The sequence below is a fragment of the Cyrtonyx montezumae genome, unplaced genomic scaffold (genome assembly GCF_038088225.1).
Source record: "Cyrtonyx montezumae isolate F1298 unplaced genomic scaffold, pur_monq_1.0 scaffold_19, whole genome shotgun sequence".
Lineage (NCBI taxonomy): Eukaryota > Metazoa > Chordata > Aves > Galliformes > Odontophoridae > Cyrtonyx > Cyrtonyx montezumae.
The window spans coordinates 1,494,573-1,518,125 of record NW_027071925.1 but is presented as its reverse complement, the minus strand read 5'-3'; the positions used below and the strand labels follow the sequence as shown (position 1 = coordinate 1,518,125).

General features: G+C 48.2%; 2 protein-coding genes across 2 annotated transcripts; both read right to left on the bottom strand.

Moving 5' to 3' along the window:
* Nucleotides 1-3,244: 3,244 nt before the first annotated feature.
* On the bottom strand, nt 3,245-8,670 carry TVP23C (trans-golgi network vesicle protein 23 homolog C). The gene is made up of 7 exons (XM_065735130.1): nt 8,645-8,670; nt 8,134-8,216; nt 6,645-6,789; nt 5,811-5,900; nt 4,522-4,650; nt 4,307-4,435; nt 3,245-3,404 (listed from the first exon to the last, which is right to left on the bottom strand). The coding sequence occupies exons 1-7, from the start codon at nt 8,654-8,656 to the stop codon at nt 3,372-3,374; spliced, it is 621 nt and encodes a 206-aa protein (XP_065591202.1). The 5' UTR covers nt 8,657-8,670; the 3' UTR covers nt 3,245-3,371.
* A 552-nt stretch (nt 8,671-9,222) lies between these two features.
* Nucleotides 9,223-21,381, bottom strand: FBXW10B (F-box and WD repeat domain containing 10B). Its single transcript, XM_065735637.1, is given in 20 exon segments — nt 9,223-9,367; nt 9,369-9,765; nt 9,768-9,815; nt 9,818-10,048; nt 11,916-12,026; nt 12,941-13,053; nt 13,055-13,138; nt 14,207-14,362; nt 15,096-15,238; nt 15,868-16,016; nt 16,445-16,485; nt 16,487-16,565; nt 17,505-17,707; nt 18,143-18,273; nt 18,793-18,915; nt 19,801-19,823; nt 19,826-19,927; nt 20,023-20,118; nt 20,121-20,221; nt 21,350-21,381. Coding segments are annotated over 20 exon segments (2,508 nt in total).
* Nucleotides 21,382-23,553: the final 2,172 nt, after the last annotated feature.

The window sequence follows — 23,553 nt, the reverse complement described above, 5'->3', positions numbered from 1 at the left end:
TGCATTTGGCATACAAAGGCAGGCGACAAAGGGCCTGTGCCTCTTCTGCGTATAAAAACACTTATCAAGAGACCAGAAATAGCATTTCCTTGCTCTTTACCCTTTGCCTGTCTTATCAGGGCAGCAGGAGGCTCTCAGCTTGCTGCAGGCCGGCGGGGCGGGAGGGGAGAGCTGTGTGCAGGAATGTGGGATACCAGCTCACAGACGTGGGCTGCTTGTACAGAACAGCAGGAGGGAAGTGAGAAATTCCTTCCTGCCAGGAGGCCTGGAAGCAGTGCTGGGCCCTGGCCAGCATCCACCCTCCTCACCCGCATCCCCGTTCCCTTTGGTCTCCCCAAAGGTCACTCTCAATTACTCACTGCAGCTTTTTGTTTAGGAAATACCAGCGGGGATGTCCTGTCCCGTGCGAGCAGTGCTGACCGTGGCCTCTGCCAAGCCACTACAATAGACATCTCCCTGCAGCCCTCTGGGCCCAGCAAGTCTCCAGAGCAGTGGAGGAGAACACAGACAGGCTCCCAGTGCCTGGTGCCAGGCTGCTGTGCCTGCTCTGTGCAGCTTCCTCCTGCATTGCATCCTCTTCATCCTCCCTTGCAGCTCTGCCCTGGGGCAGGTAGGGTGGCACCGTGGGAATGGGGGACACAGCAGGTGGGGCAGAACTGACATAACAGCTGCTGTGTTTGAGGATCACACTGTGTTAAAGCATCAGCACACAAAGCACTGCTTCTGCCCCGGAAGGGCAGACATCGCCGTGGGGAGGCTAGGGCTCAGAACAGCTCTGAGTCCTGAACGAGGACTCCAAACACACCTTAGAGCTGTGCTTGCAGCAGCACACATGGCTACTCCAGAGCAGAGAGTATTTTTCTTCACTATCATTGCTCTTGTATTTTTTGCTTCTGAGCCCTGACAGCTCAGCCACCACCCAGGCTGGGAGGTGGCAGTGAGGAGGGGCTGCATGACACAGCCACTGCTCGAGAACACAGCTGAGCTGTGGGTTCCTGGGGCTTGTGGAAAAGCACACTCCGAGAATTTCCCAGTTCTGCTGCTGCTCCCTCTCCCTCTGTCACAGGAAACCCCAGCAGAGAGCAAGTAAATAATCAAACGCTGCCTATCACACCCAACTGGAGTAGCGATAAGAAATTTGGTTCTGATCCACACCACAGAGAGATGTGATAAAACGTTGTCCTCTCAGAAGCCAGAAGCTGAGTGTTTGCCAAGAAACTAAAAATATCCCACGGAGGGCTCTACTTAAAGGCATGTACTAATAAATGCCTCTGTCCTTGATTACTCACGCTCCAATTTCCAGAAAAGCACTCTCTCTTTTCCAGGAACAGTTTGTAGGGAGCTTTGGCAACAGCAGCATAAACACAAAGGCCCGAACTTGTAACAGGTTTCTGAACAGCTCCCTGGCAGCTGCAGCTTTGCTGGAGGCAGCGCAGTCCCTCAGACAGCAAGGGCAAACAGGGGGACTCAGCTGGAGCAGAAGGACCTCCCTTTCTCCGTGCACTCGTGCGTCCCCACGTGGCTGCAGCAGCACCTTGGCTTCAGTGGTTTACTTCATCTTGTTTAACTTCCCCTGGCTGGTTAGTGAAATCACCTCTTCCACGTGGATTTCCTGTGGTGGCACACAGTGCCACCTGCAGAACGCAGCCCAGAGCTGGGCAACTTGGAAAGGGCTCAGGAGCTGCATGCCAGCCAGGTCTCACACAAGGACCTGCGTGTGACAGCAGTCCCAGCACGCTTGTGAAGGAAGTGTTCACACAGGCCAAGCTGTCCTGGACCCTTGGGTGAAAGCAACCATGTCAGAGCTCCTTATCAGCACTGTTTAACTTAACATGCATCCCACTACAAACAAGAACACCGTGTATAAACAGAGCTCAGCCACGAATCATAGAAGGGACACCTGGTCTAGTTTAAACAAAGCATGATTTTAATTTCAAGATTTTATAAATATATATTTACAAAAAAAAGGTACCAATTCAAAGAGTTAAACAAGCTCCCAAGGACTGCTACGGTCCAAAGAGACATACAGGATTAACGCAATCCCACAATTTACAATACCCATTATTCAAAAAGAAGCCTCATTCTTAATTTAAAACACCTCATCAGAAGCTTACAACATCTCCTGCTGTGAAAGCACACCCTGGAGCAGTACTGTGACAAGAAGGAACTGACTCCTTTTGTTCAGCTTTGCACACAGAACACTCAATTTCTGCCACTGAGGTGAACACTGGAAGTCATCCTTTCCTCACCATATAAATGTGCTTCTCCTCAGCCCACGGAGTGCTTGGAGAGCACAGGATGCTGCATGCATCCAAGACATGCAAATGTCTTGCAAAGTCAGCATGCTGATGTCAGGGCTTCAGGCAGCTCCGTTAAGGTAATGTGAACTGGTCAGGGAGCAGCAGAAAGCAGCCTGCACTCAGCCTCAGCTCTCGTTTAAATGGTTATCCCCAAATCTGCTGCACAGGTGAACAGATGAGAGGAAGGAAGTTCTGCTTGTGTAACACCCTGTCCTGGCACCCCTGGCTGTGATGTTCCCTGCTGCCCTGTGCACCAGCTCACTAGATGGCATCATTTTAACAGCTCTGCCCACCACCTGCTCTCACACCTCTGGAACTGTGTGTGCAGCTTTCCTTGCAATCTACTTTTAGTCCAGTTGTGCTCTCCACACAGACACAGGCCTGGAGGCAAAAGGGGCTTTCCATACTCACATTTAATCAAGGTCCTGGTTAGATGTTACTGACACCTCCAACAACACTTCGGAAAAATAAGGCTGGAGCTGCTCAGAGGTCATTCGCTGCAGTTTCCACCTGACTTCAGAAACCCTCCTACAGCAGCAGCAACACTCCCTCCAGATTTCCCTCACTGCAACAACCTCAGTGCCATTCGAATGACAGAATGAGAGATGTAGAGCCAAGAGAGCTACTTAAACTTCCTAACAGACCTCCAAGAACAAAACACAGCTAAGTCCACAACTGAAAACTACCTGAGGTACCAACTGCTGGAGGAGGTGGGGATGGTTCTTGGAGAACAGAAGGCCCTGTGTGTGCATGGTTTTTAGGATACCTGGCATGTTTCTCTCAACACATCCACTGAGTATAAACCTGCTTCAGAGCACTACCTAGGATGTTTTCTGATTCAAAGCTCAGGCAACGTAATTCTAATTCATCAAACTAAGAAAGGACTTGAACACAAACTGCAAGTGGAAAACTGAATATTAACTGTTAGGAGTGTTTACTGGAAGTCCTGCACAATGTATTTACTTTTTTAATTCACACCTCATTTATGCAGCTCCCAAATCTCGTGGTCAGAGCAACATTCTCAGTGCTTCACCACTGCGAATCCAATCTGGCTTGAGGCTTCTACCTCACTCAGGATGCTGTTTGGTCCTCTTTAGCCATGGTCTGCAACAGACAAAAAAAAGTAGTGTATCACAGAAGAACTGTGTGACTCAATGAAATGACTCTGGAGCAACACCTTCATGTTTTAACTGAGACTCAGACTGGTCTGTGCCTTTGGTTAGCACTCAGAGCTACTCAAGAGCACAAACCTAACGTAGACTGCCAAGAACAGCACTGTCAGTATTTAAGCTTCCTATCACACTGATGGCAATAAAAACTTGGGAACCTGTGGCAGCCAACCCACCTACTCCCAGTCACATGTGTGCAACAGGGAGCCACAGCCAGGAAACATAGTACAAAGCAGAAGTTCAATGACAGCCCTGAATCTGAATGGTATCCAATGGTACCTACTGCTGCATTACCTGATGAGAAGTTTGTTGGAAGTGAGAAAGAAAACATAAAGCAATGGTAGCCCTTTCAGCTAGGAACTATGTACAGTGCAGCTGTGCACAGAGGCACAGTGACCAGCTGTCCCTCCAGATGCATGCTTTTGTGGCCAGCACAACCAGAAGGGGAAGTGCTGCAATACACAGGGTAATTTACTGCTTTTGGATAACACGTTGCTAAAACTTATAAAAAATCCTCTCATTCTGTCACTATTTTCCATCTATGTTCCTAACAGACCAGTCATATTCCAGTATCTTCTATGGCACTACTTCATATCACTGGTAAATAATGCAAGCTCATGATGCTAACAGTTTCATTTGCACCACAATTAGCAAGTTAGTCTGTGACTTAACGAACAGGAAGGGGGGTTAAATTCACAAATGAGAAATGCGTGAAGGGTCCCACTACAGAACTCCAAATAACACCTTTCTCAATCTTTCTTCTCATGGGCCAGGCAGGAAGGAAGCTCAGAGACAGAAGTAAACAAGTGGAGGGTTGCCAAACCCCCAGTGCCTTACCTGCCGCAAGAACTGCTTTCCAAGATAGCTGGTTGCCATGCTTGTCAAGTTCTTTCTACTGCCAACTTTGCACCTGATGTAACCATAAAGGTTGGCTCCCTGTAGAACCACTCCCATCATAACTATTGCCTAAGGCACACAAAAATACCGTTATTTATTTGCATCAACTGACTGATAACACAAAATCCGTTACTGAGTTGAGAGAGGCAACTCACCAGCCATTTCACTTTGAAAGAAAAGAGAGCACTGAAAGCAAATATCACCCAGATGACAGGGCAGATAATGAGACCTAGCCAGAACACTCGGGACTCTGATTCTGAGGTTTTATGCCCTTGTGCTGAAACCTAGAAATAGAAAAGTAAATAAGAGATTAATGGGCTGCTCTGCCACACAAATCACACTGTCACTAAGAACAGCTCAGAACCTGCAAGTCTCCTGGCTTTTGCCCCAGCTTCCACGCCACATGAAGATGTCTCTGACAGAAGATGTTTCCATTTGAGGGGAAGCAGCAACAAATTGATTTGGAACATTTGGGGCAGAAAAGACTCAGGAAGTCTGAGAAATGTTACACGTGCTGCGTGGTTCAGTTTCAATACACAGAACCACCCTAACAATAAACGCCTTCTACCCTAACATCACTGTACAGACAACCAAAACTTCACTGAGCACTGCCAGAACTAAATACTGATACTTACAGCCCTCAGGTCAGGCAATTTCTACACACAGGACTCACACTTCACTATTGATTTGTTTCATAGAGAAGAATATCCCAAACCAGCACCCATTCTTCCTGTGCAGAGTTGAAAGATCTGAACTGAGTGGTCTCATGGCTGAATTTACTGTATTACCAGCAGCTGAGATACTTTTTATCCCCTCCCTAACACATACTATCTTTTCCAAACAGTTTTGAGAAAGAAAGTGTCTGCAAGGACACAGATTCAGCTGGAGAAAGTTTTGGGTTCAAGTCTCTGCACCACTGTGGATTTCCAACATGAGCACAGGGCAATGATTTTTACCACTTTTGCCAGAAGTGCTGTTACCTCCATGCACAGAGAGGTAACAGATAGGGATCAAAAGGGTAAGTGACAGGACATGAGGTGCCAGTATTAGAGACAAAGCAGCAATCATAATGAACACAAGGGAGCAGTAACCCTACGATCAATGCTGGATTTTTTTTCCTAGTTCCAATGTTTTTCTATGGGAGGTAAATGATGTCAGCTGTTCTGAGTTCTTACCAGAATATTCCTAGGTTATTGACAAGACACGGGAACTTTTACAACATTTCATGTGAAATTAAAGTTACTCACATGAAGCCAGACTGACATGTCATGAGTATTTTTTTAAATAAAGCAAAAATAAAAAGATGACATTATCCTCATTTGAGACCACCACGAAATGAGCAAGTGTTTACAGATCTGTGGCTGGAAGCATCTAAACTGTGCATCACAAGTGTAACTGTTAATTAACAGCAGTTTGACAAACCTGAAACAAACAAAAGACTTACCTTTCTAGATTCAAATTTCCAGTGACTTCTACCATCATCATCCACCTGGTTCCACCAGCGAAGGCCAACCATCAGTCGCCCTGTGACATTCTGAAACAGATGAAAAGCAGTGGGGTTTCCATTTGCTGCTAAGAGAAACCAATAACCTTAGGAATCCTTAGGAATACTCCATCTCAATGTTGGACCCATAAAAAAATACCATTTTCCAGGCTCAGGCCTTACTGCTATTAGTTCTGTGATAAGCTTTGTGCTTTCCAGGTAGAGGAACCCTATCAGCAACTGCTGCTGGAGCTTGTTTCACACCAATCTGCTCTCTCAGAGGCTGCACACGTTAACAGTACTAGCTGCATTTTAGAATAAGAGGCATCACACTCTAGAGATCTCATACTCTGTCACTCTTAATTACACCCTAGTTCAGCTGTCTGGGTTGCTATTTGCAATGCTGCTCATTTGCTTCACATGTGGGCAAACAAGATTAAAAGGCTCTTATGCCCAAACCTATTTTCTGATACATTCAGTACAATAACAAACTGTTGTAATAACACAGATGACGCACACGTCTGGTGACTCAGAAGTGACCTTCCTAAAAATGAAGTCTGTGCTGCCTTACAAAAAAAAAAAGTCTGCTATATGTTCTCCTATTGATTTTCAAAAAGAAATCAGCTATCAGTTACACAGTGCTATTTCCTAAAGAACTGCAGTATTTGAGTATACTTCAGGTATCATTTTATTGAAAACACACATAGAAATTACTTTTTTGCACCATGAATATCACCCTCTTCAATTACTCTTACATAGCAAGACAAGATAACAAAAAGCATTAGAGGAACTCACCTTTACAGCCCAAAAGTCACACGACAAGAGGAGGATAATTGTCACCATGCAGGCAATAAAACTGCTACTTAAGAACTCACAGAGCAGATAAACAACAATCGCACTGACACGGAAGAACAGGTGGAAAAATGATGCCACTGGATGCCTGGAATGAAGTACAGCACAGTCTCAGTTTTTTCACACAAGACTGAAGCAATTTCAAAGAAGCAACACTGCAAAGTGATCCTCACCCACCAACTCAAAGAAGGATCATCATCATTACGTGAAACCAGTGTGCTATTATTGCTGAAAACATGGGTAAAAAATGGGAGTTCATCCCAAGGAAAAAACATTCCACTCACAGCCATAACCCACACAGAATGAGAACGTTGGGAAGAAGGAGCCAGGTATTTTTGTTTGTTCGTTTTTTACCTTATGTTCAAATAATTTTAATGAGGTAAATTTGAAAGGGCTCTGACAGAAGAAACAGTAAACTGAGCTGAATCACACAACAGACATGCCTTTCTTCTGACTTGAGAAGCTCCCTGTTCACAAAGGTACAGTACAGCAACATCACCACACCACCATGACCTCAGGCTACCAGCTGTGTGGGAAAACACAGCTCACAGCCTGGACAGGTGACTAGCCCATGAGAAATGGCTCACATTAGTTTGGGAACACAAGTACACAGTTTCTAGCTTCTGCATATAGCTTGAAAATGCTTGCTTGAGAGAAACTGCTCTGCAGCTGTAAATTACTCTCCCTGCGAATGCTTGCTTATCCTGATATTTGATGTGTTCTGGTCTCTTGCCATTACATACGTGAACACAGAATTAAGGGGCTGCAGCAAACACCTTACCAGCCTGCTGCTAACAGTACCTGCCAGGGGAAATCCCAAAGCAGATACTAACCTGGCTGGCCACTGCTGGCACTGAGGGTTTGGTGGAGCCTGACCAGCCAGCTGTCACCTGTAACATCAGCACCTCCCTATTAAATCAATAAATCTGAGCTCACCTCCATGTGCTTTCTTTGGGATTGGTAAACCTTATGCAGAAGTGCTTCTGTGTGACACTGGTCTGACCACATCAGGACATGGCAGGCAACAGAGCAGTGCTGCTCATGGTAGGAAACAGAGACTGGTGAAGGGATAACAGACCAGCCCAGAAACCAGTGCTCAGCACAGTGAGAGCCTCTCGTCAGACAGAGCTGACATATAATGGTGACGTGTATACACCACATTTAACTTGGGGACATCCAGAAGCACAAAGGCAAAAGGCACACAGATTCCAGTTGAGCTTCTGGAACTGCCACTCTCAGCTAAGAAGTTACTCTGTATTACTTCTAACAAAACAAAGCTATTTACTGTTATGCATTTCAACACAACATGGCAGTCAAAAAGGACAGGGCCAGGCTCTTTTTTGTGGTGTCCAGTGACTGAACAGGTCAGTCTGTCCTTCACCATCATCCTTCCACGTAGAACTCATCTATAAGCTCCCTCCAGGCCACCGACCTTATTTTTGACTTTTTTGATCTCCTGGATACTTCATCATCTGCATCAAAGAGAGAGACATCCTCAATGTCATCACTGCTGCTCTATCGAGAGGAACAAACACAGAGTTACAAGAGAAAGAGAACAGCTTCTCGACTTCAACCCGGGCCACTTTTGATTACACTGAAGTACTGGGACGGCAACTTGAGGCTAAAACGCACGCAGCAAAGACCTCGCTGTAAGGAAGAGAGACACAGGAACCGGATTCTACTCCGACTGCTAATTCAGGCAGCACTCCCCGAGCTGAAGGGAGGCATTAGGAGCGGCGAGGCCTAGTCGCCTCGGGCGGGCTCCCTGAGCCAGGGGCCAGCTCGCCTCTACACTCCCCTCTCAGAGCCCTCAGCAGCCACCAAGCCGCCCCATAGAGCAACACCTGAGCCTCAGCGAACCCCACGCAGCCCCGCGACCGGGTCCAGAGTAACCGTACTGAGCTCCGCGACCAACCCAACCCGCCCCGGCCCGCAGCCCTCACCTGCCCCAGCATGGCCGCAGCGCCACTTCCGGCCGCAGCGCCACTTCCGCCCGCCACGTCACGGCCGCGGCCAATCTCGCGAGATGAGCGGCGCCGCGCCTGCGCTCTGGGGCGCGGCTGTGACGTCACGGGGCGGCTGTGAGGGGCGGGCAGGGTCGGTGCCGTTGCCCCTGGCTCCCCTGCCGCGCTGCGGGTTGTGCTAGCTCTCAGTCCGCCTCACTGCCTGTTTATCCATCCCGTACTTCTTTAGCTTATAAGCTCTAATCAGTGTCTACAAACTCTAATCATAAAATTCTTATTCAAGCAGCGGAGCCGTGTCTTTGGTCTATTAGCCTTGAATGTGCTGTACCTATAGCAGCAACAGATCTAGCAACTTCAAAGCCAGGAGTCACTTGAGAAAGTGTTGGAAGTACCCATAATATCTCTGTGGAAGTTTTACAATAGAAACGCCTTTCATACTTACATGGAAACCGCAGGATCTGGACGTGGCAGGCTCAGCTGGATGCTCAAGGCAGCTGTACATTACAGAAGCCCCAGAATCCTCAGACATGCACAATTTGTTGGGCTAATGGGTTATCTCAGAGGAACGTGTTCGGTCCAAGTTCAGGAGCAGCTGTCTTCCCCTCCTTAGTAAAAGAGTCTGTAGGTAGGCCTTTAGTTTTCCTTAACCAGGCCTTCTTGCGTGCTTTTTGATGATCTGAGAGCTTTGCCTGCTTTGCCTGACTGAGCTACAGCAGCTGCAGCATGTGCCTCCTGCTTTCCTGTCAGAAGCCTGAACCCACTGTCAGCTTGGGAAGGATCTGCATCATATGAGCAAAAGGTTTTTTTTCCCCTGTAAACTGCTTCGTTTTTCACTTGTGGGATCATTGCACTTGTTGATTTGATCTGTTCAGAAGCAGTACAGCAACTGCTGTGCTGAGTGCTATCTTCACAGAGATAAGTGCCTTTACTGTGAGCTTTCTTTCCTTGTTGCAAAGCACCATAAGACTTGAGACATACAATACAGGGAGCAGGAATGGAGGACTTCACAGTGGGACCATGCAAAGAATTTTTCAGCTTGAGTTGCAGCTTTTTAGTTTCAAAGGGTACAGAAATCCTTTTCATAGTCAGAGAACCACTGGAGACCTCGCACGTTGGAACTGGGCCATCAGATCCTTTTTTTATTGCAGAGGGTTACATGTATTTCTCCTTTTTGTTGCTGATGCCGCAGATGTTCCGATGCTTTCCTGGCTGCTGCAGGACACTTTGTAGAGGAGCGGACAAAGGATGGCTTGCAGCTCTTCTGCAGCATGTTGACAGTCAAGAGGAGCTTGTAAGACAACAGTGGATAACTTGAGCCCTTTTTCTCCTCCTGCTGTCTGTCAGGATGTGCAAGTGCAGAAGTGCCATATCCAGATGTGGCATCTGTTTTCAAAAACAAAAAGACACAGAGCATAACTGGAGTCAAAGACATTGCAATCGTTACCTGCAGGGTGGCACCCCAGGTAAGAGCAGGGATGGGTGCTGGGTTGGTAGGCAGATGGGACAGTCCAGGTTTATCTACATAACAGGCAGCACAAGCAACAACAGACCAGTGATGCCCATTTCAGTCTGTTCATTCTTAGCCTTGCTAGCAACACTGCCAGTATCAGAAATAATACTGTCCTGGAGAATATTGCCATAGTTTGTACAGGTCAAACAAAAGCCAGATTCTTTAATACGTTATATTCATATAGGGACAGCCTGGCACCTAGCTTGGCTTTCCATGCACCCCTTTCTTGTCCTGCAGTTTGTGTATTGGGAAATGGCTTTAAGACAAGTCAGTTCCCAGCAGGAATCTGTGAAAGAGCCAACATCTGAGAGCCACTATGAACTACTTCTACCCAGACATGCATTCAAGCTGGAAATCACAGGACACGCCTTGTATTGTAGCTTTGATGTCTGAAGCAATGTCAAGGGTGACCTGCGTGTTTAACACACACATCAGGATGGATTCTGTTATTACACCCATAACTGAGAACTAAATTAGGACTTGAACACAGACTGTACAACACTCAGTGCCTTGGCCTCACTGTAACAGTTCATTTGCCACCTTGCAAAGCAGTGTCATGCCATTTGCATATCACTGCTTTGCTGTTTGTTTTTTAAACTTGTTAACTGATACTTCTGCCTTCTAGAAACATATTTCAGAGAACATTAGGCTGCTTTTGGAAAGGCAGAGTACAGCAAGACAGACTAATTACGGTTTCAGAATATCTTGAAGTTGGAAGGCAGCCACAAGGATCACATGTACCTAGAGCCAGTGTTGCCCCATCCCAGGCAAAGCAAACAGCACTTGTTAAACTTCATGAAGTTGATGACTGCTCAGGATCTCTCTGCAAGGCCTCTTTGCCCTCAAAGGAGTCAGCAGCTCCTCCTAATTCGTTACTGTTAGCAAATTGACTTAGTATACATTTGAATCCCATGTCCAGATTATTTAAAAACACTGAAGAGAACTGGCCACAGAATGGAGCCCTGGGGACCTCAACCAGTAACTGGCCACCAGCCTGAACATTACTAATGAAAATCACTGCTTATTCCTCATTCAGAGATTTGTTCAATCGGCACATAAAGGTGGCTCTGGATCTCAGTTACAAACACCCTGAACTTGGATAAAAGGCTGCTGATGGTTTCAGCACTTCTGAAGTGAGATTTCAGTGTCTGCCAGACTCCAAGATCCAACAGATTCTGAATTTAAATTTTGGGAGAAACTGTTGAGAGAAATACCACGTGAGCAAGGACCATGCTTGTGATCTCAGTGCTATCATTTTCAAACTACAGCTTGCCATGCCAAGCTGGCTGAGATGATTTCCACATACATTATTTTAAGCACGTTTTTCTGAGTAGCTACTAACTACCTGAAGATATTTCCTACACATATCTCCTACGCATGATAAAGAAATCATGCTTTGAATCAGGTTATGAAAAGAAAAAGAAAGCCTAGATACCAGAGAACTGGGCTTTATCGTTGGAGTGGATTGCTTTCCTGATCTGATTGATCTTACACAGCTTCTGTAACTGTTGCAGTCTTTACAAGGATCTGTTTTACCACTGCAAACCTCTCATCCAGAATTGGCCTGTCTCCTACGGATAATTCCTTTCTGTTTAACCCATTTGTTTAACTTAGATGCACTCATTCAAAGAACCAACACTCCACCATGCTATGACAAGTTCTTACCAGCATCTGCCAGGATTCTTACAGAAGATGCTTTTGCTGGCTTTCCCAAAGCAAAAGGATGGGGCTGGTGGTTACCAGGAACAAAGAGCTCTTGCTGCTCTGCCTGGATGTGAGAAAACCTTTTGCTCCTGTGGAAATGCTTTCGTTGCTGGCAAGCTGCTGGCTTTATCAGCTCATTGCAGGGAGCTAGAAAGCAGAAGAGCACATCATCTCTAAGTGGTGTTGGTGTTAAACTGTTATTCAAAACAAAAATCTTCATGACTGGTGAGATTTCAAGTCTGGTCACTGCTGTACCTCTTGTCACAGCTGCTGGGTGTTAGAAACAACCCGGGGTATTTGGTTAACAGAAAACATCACAGAAACCAAAGATGACAGTAAATGATGATTTCTAAAATTAAGTGTACCACCCAGATTTTTGCCACTGCAATTAAAATGTTCACTTTGCTTCCTGTTTCTGCCCTCTGTACACCCTGCACCAAGCACAGCTGCTCCAAGGAAGTTAGCAGTTCGTGGTATATATACCCATCCATTCCTGTGCAGTTTGATCAAAGAGTTGGAGAGCTGCAGTATGATATTAAACATCTGCTGATTTATAACCATCACACCACAACATTACAATTTAAAAGGTGCCTATTTATGTGCAATTGCATATCCTAGCGATGGCAAATTCTGGATGCAGGTGTCCTATGATTTTCTGGGGGTTTTAATAATTCAAGCTCTGAATCAGCAGCATGTTTCCATGCACACAGGCTGTCAGAGCATGAATAATATCACTGATGGATTACTCAGCTGGAAAATGACAGCAACTTTCTTCAGCGTGCTGAATTGATATCAGACCTTTCTAAAAAGGTGCAAAGGTTTTACAAAAGCCTAGAAATGACAGATTCACTGAAATGCAACAGTATGTCTACCTGGCTGCACTTCAAAAAGTGAAGAGTCTGTATATTGATCAGGATGAAGACAGCAGGTACCTGATGCTATTTCTAACTCCCTTTAGAAAACCATGCCAGAGCATTGCAAAGGCCATATCTAGCGCTTTGAGGCACTCCAGAACATTTAGGCAAGCAGATCAAGCAAGAGCAGCATGATCATGTCAGCACCTTGTGTCTCCAGAGTGAGGTGACCCATCTGGCTGGAGATGTGGCTCTTGGGTTTCTGGGAACGAGTCGGTGCTGTGCCCAAAGGGCAGTTTTCCTGCTTTTCCTTCTGCACCATCTCTGTCAGCAGCTAGGGTATAGTCCCACTTGACATCCTCAAACTGGAACATCAGCAGGCTACTGGGTGCATTGATCACCATCCTGGGGAAGGAAAGGTGTGGGGATCTTAAAACCAAGAATATCTTTAACTCATTAGGTACGACCTAAAAGGTCTGTTGGTGTCTGTATGATACAAACCATGAGGGTAATTAGACAGAACTGAGACAATGATTGCTTCTTTGAGGAAGAAAAAAGCTACTGCTTTTTGCTGCTGCCATTAGTCCCATCAATCAGATGATGTTCTTCTAACTCACATAGTCTGCCTGAGCTCTGTGCAGCTCTTTCTCATCCCACTCAGTGGTAAATTCATAACAAGTGAAGGATGAAAAGTAATTAAATAATAAAATAAAAATGTCCCAACCGTGGAATGAATTAGATCAGTGTGTTGCCACAAGAAACTGAAGACATAAGTTCATAAGTTCATAAGTTCATAAGTTCATAAGGTTGGAAAGGACCTATAAGATCATCTAGTCCAACCATCCTCCTATCACTATCTCTACCCAACTACTAAATTAAGTCCTTAAGCACCTCATCTAAACTCTTCTTGAACAGCGCTAGGGATGGTGCCTCAAGACACCATATTATCAGGGGTTTTAAACCTCAAGTAGAGAGGTGTGCAGCGTGTAGCTGGGATGGAGTTTGCTTTCTTCCCAGCAGCTCACCTAGTGCTGTTTTAGATTCATGACTGAAAGAGTGTTCACAAGACATTGGTGTTTTAGCTATTGCTAATCCTGAGCCTGGAAAGCACCTTTAGAAGTGTGGATATGAACGTGCAAGCATTTTCCATTGTTGGCTTTTCTACAGAGATGGGTCAGGGGGCAAGTAAAGGTTTGTCAGACCTTGGCTTGATTCTGCAGCCTCTTAAAAATTTGAATTCAGCTTTACAGTTCAGTTTTTATCTTAATCCATATAGGAATGGGAAAGTTTAGACTGCTGAAAGAACTAAGCAAATCATTTTCAGCCACTGACAACTTGCCAAAGCAGTCCATAAGCAGTAGAGTCCTTCAAAACTTATTTGCAAGAAAAATAGATGGCAGAATACATAATTTCTTAAATTATAACACAAGCTGCCTAATTTGGTAGGGTCCGACTGCAGCTGTTGCCACCAACCTGTTTTCAGCAGCACAGAAAGATATGGGGTCCCCTCTGCTGCTGCCCACCAGCACTCTCAGGCAGCTCCCAGTCAGGAAGTTAAATACTCGGGTCTTCCCATCAGCACAGCCACTGACAGCTCTGAGACAGAGCAGCTCCAGAGACAGAACTTCCCTGGAAACACAGCATGCAAGTGTTGGTACGGTCGCCGTGCCTTCACAAGGAGACAAGTTCAACTACCCCTTGTTTTGCTAGGGATGTGATGGCCTGCCTCCATCAACAGGCTTACAAAATACAACAGGAGGAATAAAGATATTTAAAACACCTGCAGAAGTTCTTCATAAGCAGTCCCATGAACATCACCAAAGCGACCATGCCCAGCAAACAAAACCATCCTCAGAGTAACCCCGGTGATGATGGCTATCTGCCACAATTCACATTTTATTTTTGTGGCTAGGAAAGGAAAGAGAGCAATAAGAGGCTGTGTTCTGATAAACAAGTGCTACAGATTGGTCTAATACGCAGTTGGAAGGGTTCAGCATGCAATGCAGCTGCCATGAACATGCACAGTATCAATTCTTGAACAAGTTGCATGACATCCAATTGAAGGAAGGCTGAGATCCTTGACGTTGCAGACTATGCACGGTTTCTGTCTTCAGTCTCTCCTGTTTGTGAGCCAGCAGCTTTGTATTTGTATTTTAGCTTGGTACAGATCTTCACAACTGAAAATGTTGGTTATGAACCTGCACTGCCTGACGCTTTTTAGGTGGAGGACTGTTGAAAGAGGATATTTCACATTCTAGGGCTGACCATTATAAGATATTTTGTGTTCCTGCAAGGGAGACATCTTTTTTCCTTCTTTTTACAGTGAGATTTTGAATACACCTTGAAACACACTGACACTTACTTCGGGTGGCAGAATGCTGTTAGGCACTTCTTAAGGTCTCCCACCCTGCTCCAAGCCAAGGCATATCCATCAGTGCTTCCTGACACAAGGTGCCACTGGTCAAAGGACAAGCACTTCACAGGGCCTAGGTGCCCTTCCAGTATCTGAGAGTGAAAGAGACAGGTGAAAAACTGATTGGTGGAAGAGGCAATTACGCTTAGCCCAGGTGAGAGTGGGTTATGTTGCACCCAAGATGAATCTCAATTTGCAACTTCACCCCCCTCAAGTAGAAAGCATACCACCCCTCTCAGAAATGTGGATTCATACTGATTCTGGACACCTGCAAAGCTAATTAGCAGACTCTGGCCTCAGCCTTTACACTGCAGAGCAGCCATCCAGCTTTTTATAAGCTGCTACTGGTTCTGAGAGCAACAAGCTTCCAATTTTAGGCTAACCCATGACACCTCCAACCCTGGAAACCACTAGTCAAGCCCTCCCACTCCCCTCTCAGGTTCTGAATGCTTCTACAAGAGCAGAGATAAACGTACCTATAAAGATGAACTAATGAGGGGGCTTAAAAACAAGGCAATATCCCAGATGAGAACTTAGTTTTTTGCAAGTCAGTTTTTATATTATTCTTGCACTGATAATTCTGCATTTCCTTCTGTCAGGTTAGACTCTTCTGTAATTTCTTTGCTTTGTTTTGGTTTTAGAGAAAGTCTTTGGGACAGAAACTAGCTATGATAAACTAGTACAGTAAAGTAGTGCAGAACTATCCTCTTAAGAAACTTACTTTGAGCAGAGTGCCTGTGCCAGCATGCCAGACTTTCACCAGCCCCCTGTCACGCCCACTGACAACGTGAGCTCCATCCATTTAAACAGTGTAAACAATATTGCCGTGTTTCAGAGTCTTGAGACATAGCCCACTATCCAAGTTCCACACTGTTAGGATTAAAGAGGAGAAATGATGGAAGTATCTGTCCCAATTGCACGGTTTGGGGTCTTTTATGAGTGCAATAGGAATTAAAAGATGCTGCTGGAGAAGCATCTGTACCTTGTACCTGCAGCTCTGCCTGTAGCCAGGTGTTGACACAAGTGTGACTACATAGCAAAATTCTTAAATACAAAGCCCTGACAATGGCTCATCCTTTTAATACTTAATCTGCAAGTGAATAACAAGGCAAAGCTGCAAGCTGTACCACCCTCCTAAGGTTTGCTCTGGCCCTGTAGCCAGAGGCATAATAAAAGCAGCAGTAACAGTTCACACTTACACACTTGTCTTCAGAATAGCACCACACATATCACTCCAGAGCTCCCCAGGCACTCTGCCATTCACCCTTGGCTACTCAGCTCCCAGCTTTGGCTCTCACCTTTCACCCTCCCATCTCTGCCTCCTGACACAAACTTCCTCATGTAAATCCAAGCAGGTGATGGTCCTGCAGTGACCGTTAAAGATCTTCATGCAAGCACCACTGTATATATTCCAGCATCAACATAGTAGAGCAAATACAGTAATTAACAATATAATTTATGGATTATTAATTACTTCCTACTTAACAGGCCGAGCTCTTCTCAAAACCATGCTACATTAAGATCAGGAGACATCCCAGGGAGTTAATGAGGGATTCAGAACAATCAGATCAGGCTTATTGTTCAATTTTTGCATTCAGCCTGCTCTTCCAGCTCCGAGCTGCCTAGAAATGTGTAGTTGGATTTCAGCTCTGGCACAGCTACATTCAGTTGACCTTCAGATGTAGAGCTTTACAGATAAGGTTATTTCTCTGCTGGTGAGTACCAAGGATTTGTGTTGACTTATCTAGAGGACCTGAGTGTGTATGGGAACAAACAACAGGGGAAGGGCAGGCAGGAGAGCCTGAATCACCCTTTCCTTACCGTTAAATGCTGTGTTTGAGGAAGCTGTGCATGTGCCATGCCAGAGCTGTCAGGCTTTCCACCCCTCCTTGTGACGCCCTGGAGATGCAGTGGTAAATAAGATACAGCAGCTGCTCATCTCCACCCCGTTGTGTAAACACGCAGGACCTGGGCAGGAGCAGCTGCACACCAGCAGCAGGCTGCCAGATTTGCTCAGCACAACAAACCTGCTGCAGCGTCATGGAGCAACGTGGTGCTGACCTCAGCAGGCACAGAACCTCACTGCAGGCACCTATCACATAGCTGGTGTTTTGAGTTACAGTGGTACACAGGTTATGTGGAGCATCTCCCTACTTCATCATTCCGTACTGTGTGAAAGGAAAGCAGCAGCAGTCCTGTAGCGCATGTGCTTATAATTACCAGCTCTACTTCCTTCATTACTCTGGTGAAAGCGATGGTCAGGAGGATTCCTAAAGATTGGGGTGGAAGGATTTAAGCTCCAATTTTTCCAGATTGCCAGGGGGTTGTAGGCAGGGCGCAGTCCCAGGGCTGCTCACCTGATGCTGAGATCGCAGCACACGCTAAGAATGAGCCCATCCTTCTCATTAAGCAGCAGTACTTTGACACTGCCAGCATGCCCAGAGAGCAGGGGCAGCACTTCTCTCATTGCCAACACATTAAAAGTCCTCACTTTTCGGTCTGCAGAGCCAATAGCTAGCAAGTCTCCCCCAGCATAGTGGATTACTCTGTTTTGGTCTGATCTGGTTAAGGAAGAGTGATTGAGATAAGCTTTTGCCACTTAACAAGCTCTAGTGGTGCTCGATGCTGAGCGAGCCTCCAAGAGCAACCTGATGGGCAGCCTGCTTCAGGATGTGCTAGTTCTTCATTCACAGGTTCATATCTGTAAGATAAGCTTTAAAAAGGGGAGAAAGCTCCTTCCAGATCCACATCCCTCGTGATATACCATGGGTCCCAACCCTTGCGTCTTCAGAAGTGATTCTGTTTGGCATCTTTATTACAAAAATAATAATAAAAATAAGAAGATTTGATACTGTGGGTTGCTTGTCACTGACACCAAGACCCTTGTCCAGCCATACATGCCCACAGAAGGACTGCAGGGAAGGGGACAGCTTTTCAGAAGCCTTGTTCAGCCCTACAGAGGTAGTGCAGAAAGCAGTTGGGTGCAGTGCACATACCGGTCTCTGAGGACACAAACATTGTAGGAGCCACAGAATACATTCCTCTCTTCCAGCTGGATTGTGTCTGTTTGCAGATCACAGTAGGCTGCCTGCAGGTTGTTTTCATCCTCCTCCTCCTCCTCATCCTCCTGATGGAAAGAAGTAGGGAAGCGTTACCCAGGGCTGGAGGGAACACTGTTATTCCCCAGCATTAGCCATATCAGCTTACTCCCCAACAAGACCAATAGAGTCAGAAAGTGCCAGTAAGGAACAGCCAGCATGCAGTAACTCCTTGGTTAGCACAGAAACAAGGCTTCTTCCCTTCTGCCTCGTTCAGTGGCAGCAGCTGCTCCTTACCCACTGTAATAAAGGCCATGTCCCCATGACAATGCCCACCCTTGCCAGTGCCACTGCCACAGAGCTACTCCTGTGCCTGGGGGGGAGCATTAGGACAAGGCAGAACATCCTCCTGGGCATGGATGCTGGCTGCTTCCCCTGCAAGAAGTGGCTGAGCATGCTTTGGTCCTTACAAGCTGCTTGTGATGGTGCAAGCCAGATGCAGAAGAGCAAAGAAACTCCAAATTCACAGTCCTGCTTTCCAAGACAACCATGTCCTCCCTCCTCCCTAAGATGGAAGAGATGTGGCAGGCAAACCCCCTCCAACATACCTTTGTTTTACTTCCAGAGCTGTGGTCTCTCACTTTGATGACACATCCCTTTTCATTTACCCGTGGAATTGCCACGCTGACTATTTTAGCATAGTCAGAAACTGCTCCCCGAGGGTACAACCCCTGGAATAGACCAACAGAGGCAACACAGTCCCAGCAGAGCCCACACTCACATCTCATGCCTCACATCTCCAGGGGATGCTGAAGCTGTGTGCAAAGCTGAACTGCACACACTGGCTTCTTGGTGCTCATTAACAACCCTGGTCTGCATTTTTTGTTGGTGTAATATTTAACTTCATGTGAAAAAAAGAGCTGCCACTGTCACCAGAGTCAGCCCTTAAAATATTAAGAAGCTGCAAAACCTTTCAACAGAGAAATGTTCAAAGCACGTTTTATTGAGCAAGCACAAGGATCAGAATCCAAACCCACTGAGATACGAGGCTCCCAAAGTGTCTGTCAGTATTTAAGGTCTGTTTTAATGTGTGACACTTCCATGAAGCCCTCCTTGTAAGGCTAGCAGCACTGAGATGTCTATGCTCCTTTCACACACAAGAACATGCACTCAAAGACTCCAGACTTCATGTCTTTGGGGATTAAACCTTTACTCCTAGCTTGGTCTGTCCTGCAAGCTGTGCAGCACTGCATCCCATCCAGCAGCTCTGACTTTTCACAATGAAACCTAGCACTTCCATCATCCTGTGTGGAGCAAATAAAGCTCAGTGGGCTGAGCTGAAAATGACTCCCGGAGGCAGCTGGACCAGTGCTGGCATTTGTGGCCATACTTGGTTTACCTGATCGGATCAACGTTCAGAGTTGCAGGCTCCCTAAAGGTCACTGGAAGCTATTCTGCAGTGTTTGAGATTGCACGAACATCCAACCCAGCTTTGCAGATGGAGGAAGGAATAGGGTGAAGCTGGAAGCAGGCCTCCAGACAGACACCTCCATCTCATGCTTTGGGGATAAGAATAAAATAAGGGCATGATGATGGCAGACGTCCAGACACTGTACCTGCAGATAGAGGATTTTCTTCTTACTACTTTTCGAGACACATGTCCCTTCTCCACTTCTTTGGCCACAGAAGCCCAGTCTCTAGTCACAGCAGCACATATTTTAAGGGATTTTTTATCCAAAAGCTCTGAAGAACAGAGAGGATGGAGCAGAGAGAACAGCAGATAGCATGAGATGCAACCCTCAGGGGAAACCACCCTTGCAAAATTAGGGACACCTTACCCAGGATGTACTGGGAGAGCTGAACCGGCAGGCAGTGAATGCAGTCCTTGTATGCGACGTGAGAAGGCAAGGGCAGAGATGTGGGACCTGGGGGGGATCCCCGTGGGCTGAGGACGCAGTAGGTGAGGCATCCTCTGCATCGTGACGCTCCACGATGGGGCAGCTGGGGGCCAGACGCTCACTGCTGGTGCGTGCCCACCTACAGGACATGGGAAGGGACAGACCGTAATGGGGCCGCTGTTTGTGTAGGGCTGAGCTGGGGGGGGTGGGGCCGCTGGCCGTGCCGGGCTGAGCTCGCTGGGAGCGCAGTGCTACAGCTTTCTCCTTGCAAATGAGATGTTTCGCAGTCAGCACCACTTGAGGACGAGAATAGTGGGTCTGTCCTGGACAGAATGGAAACAGAACAGCCCCTTGTTAAGGACGTCGCACGTTTCCTGAACGGGGTACTCCTGCTTTAGCCATCAGGTTTCCTTCAGTAGAAATAAGCCTTCGCAGCAGGAAACAACCCCCCCCCCCCCCCCCGCTGCCCCCGCCACATAACGTTAATTGCCTTCCTCCCACCGGCCCCGAGGAGGGGATCTCTGCCTCCCCACGGCCCCGCCGCCCCCCCACTCCGTGCCGACACAACGCGCTGCCGGGGAGCCGGGTCTGATGTGACTTAGACGCGTGGAGGAGAGTAGGGCTCCGGCTCCGGCTCCGGCTCCGGCTCCGGCACGGCGTTGTGCCTCCGCGTGCCTGACAGTGCCGTTAAACCGTAGGTGGGGCAGGGCAGGGAGGGACGAGCACCCAGCAAAGCAGCACCCACCAGAGGTGGGAGTGCTGGGACACATCTCGCTGTCGCAGGGTTTGGATTTAGGTGGAGATGTGTGGGTTGGACACAATGATCCCCACGGGTCCCTCCCAGCTTGGGATGTTCTGTGTTTCTCTGATTCTCTGACCTTCAGGAGAGAGCCAGCAGCTCAGGTTTGACTCTGAAATATCCCCTCCCAGCCCTCTGGGGGCACAGAGGATTCAGGGCCATCACCCCACGGGTGGTTTGGCCCCGGAGCTCCGTGTCCTGCAGTGGGTTCTTGGGGTGGGTTGGTTGGGAGCTGCAGCTTGTGGATCAGTGTGTTGCTGTAGGGCACTGTCAGCTTGTCCTCCATGTGGAGCACACAGCTGCTGCCCCACTCTGCATGCATCTCCTCCTGGGCCTGGGCTGGGGAGCAGCAGGTGCTGAGCTGCTGTGCTTTCTGTGCAGGGCCCTGCAGATTTCTCACTGCCCTCCACGGATGCCTACACCAGGGGCTAGTGGGTGTCCTGGAAGGAGGTACAGCCTTGAAGGCACCTTGTCCTGGTGGCTAACAGGCCAGCTGCCATCGGGACCTACTGCTCACCCCACACGTTCTGGCAGCATTGGCTTTGCATGCAGGATTTGGCTCTCGGTGGTGGCAGTCTCACTGCCCTGATCTTGTTTCAGGAGAAGGAAGCCAGAGAGCAGCACGTGCTCTCCCACACCACAAGACCACCAGCAGCAGTTACTGATTCACCCCATCCCATCCATCTGCACAGCCCCACAGAGAGCCCCACTCTCCTGGCTCCAGTGCCTGCATTGGGGACTTTGCTCAGGGAGCTGATGCCACGATGCAGACTTTGGCACAGGGTGAGCAGCTCAGTGCCTGGCACAGCTTTTCCTGCAGCAGCTTAAGAATCGCACAGAAACAGCACTGGGAATGGGGATTAGTGGGGACTGCAAAGTTGAAATCCAGTGGGAAACCCTTCTCTGCAGGCAGAGCTCACACTCATTGCATTTTTGCTTCAGCACTTGGCGGGACTGGGACCTGAAGTGAGCCATCCACTTTTTATGGACCTCAGACTTCAGTGCTACGTCGTTGTAGTGATTTCCTTACAAGGGCTGTGGGAGAGCAGGGGTCAGGAGAGGACCAGAGTGCTGCTGGGCTCTGCAGTCCCTTAGGGAACGCTCCACGGGACCTTTCTGCCCTGAACCTGAAATAGTGGGAAAGGGTCAAATAAAAAAAGCCCTATGGGCAGACCGATGTGATGTGAGCATAAAAAAGGGCTTTTCCTTCAGAACAAACCCAGCAGGGCCAGAGCCCCTCGGGGTCACCACACCACCCCCAGCAGCTCCTGGCTACACCGAGTCGGACTATGGTGTCTCTGAGGATGAGAGACTCCAGGACAACCCATGTCCAGTGCTGGTGCAAAGCCTTGGTGCAAAGCAGAGCTTTGGTTTCCCCTGACCTCATGCATCACTTGTGCTCTGCAGGCTCCGAGTGAGCTGTCATGCTGCACTAAGGCAATTAATGCCATTCTAATACAATTTTCCCCTGCCAGCTGCCCAAAGCCAGGGTATGCTGGAGATGCTCTGCTTGGGGCCTTGGCTTTGCAGAGCAGAGCAAGAACAAAATCATCTGCAGAGCATCTTAATGCCCCTCTGTGAGCAGGGCACTGGGAGCAGGGCAGTGGTAACTGAGGAAATACAAACACCCTCCTCTGCATTTCTCGAATAGGGAAAACATCCTGGGGATGGGGCTCGGGGTTTGGTCCTGGCTCCTGCGTGGCTGCTGGCAGTGCATGGGGAGGGGGCTGGGATTCCTGCAGAGGGGCTGTGTTCCTGCACACACATCATGGAGCGCTGGCTGCGGTGCCATGTGCTGCGCAGTGGGGAAGGCATCGCCGGCCGGGGCAGCAGATGGCAGGGCCAAGCCCTGGGCACGGCAGGGCCAGGCATGCAGGGAAGGGAGGGATGCTCGCTGAGGCTGGGAACGTGCCCTGCTGACGGCCACGGGTCTGAGGGTTATTTACACTGAGAGGGAGTGAAGCAGGAAGCTGAGATGGCACCTGGAACAGGGGGATGGAGGGCACACAGCGCGGGCACCAGGTCGTGTGTGCTCCAGCACCACAGCTGTCAGCTCTTCCCACCGGATGAGTGCTGATTTCTCCCCGGGTCTCCGGGAGCTGGAAGGAGCGGGGCTGACTGGGGACCCAGCGCACATGCTGTGTGTCCCAGCACCGGGAAACGCTCAGCGCCGTGCAGGGATGAGAGTGCTGGGTCATCCCAAGAACCCCCAGCCTGTGGGGCTGTCTGACCGTGGTAATGGGAGATGCTGGGGGTTCTGTGGGTCGCAGGGGATAGATCCATAGAGTCATAGAACCGTTCGGCTTGAGGAAGGCTTCCAGCATCCAGCTAACGCTGCCAAGTGCCCCACTAAGCCATGTCTGCAGGCAGCACAGTGCTCGGCTCCCAGATCCCTGTGGGGATCGCAGGGACTCAGCCACGTCCCCGGGCAGCCTGCTCCATCACGACGTTACTTAATGCCCAACCTACACTTCCCCCGCTGCAGCGGGAGCCCGTTCCCCCTTGTCCCGTCGCTCGTTTCTTGGGATCGGAGTCCGACCCCACCTTGCCACGACCTCGAGGTCTCTGCAGGGAGCAATAAGGTGCTGCCGCTCCTTATGAGACCCATGCGCGGGGAGGGGGGGGAGGGGTGGGTGCGGTGCGATGCCGCAGGAGCGCCGTAGGGTTCCGCA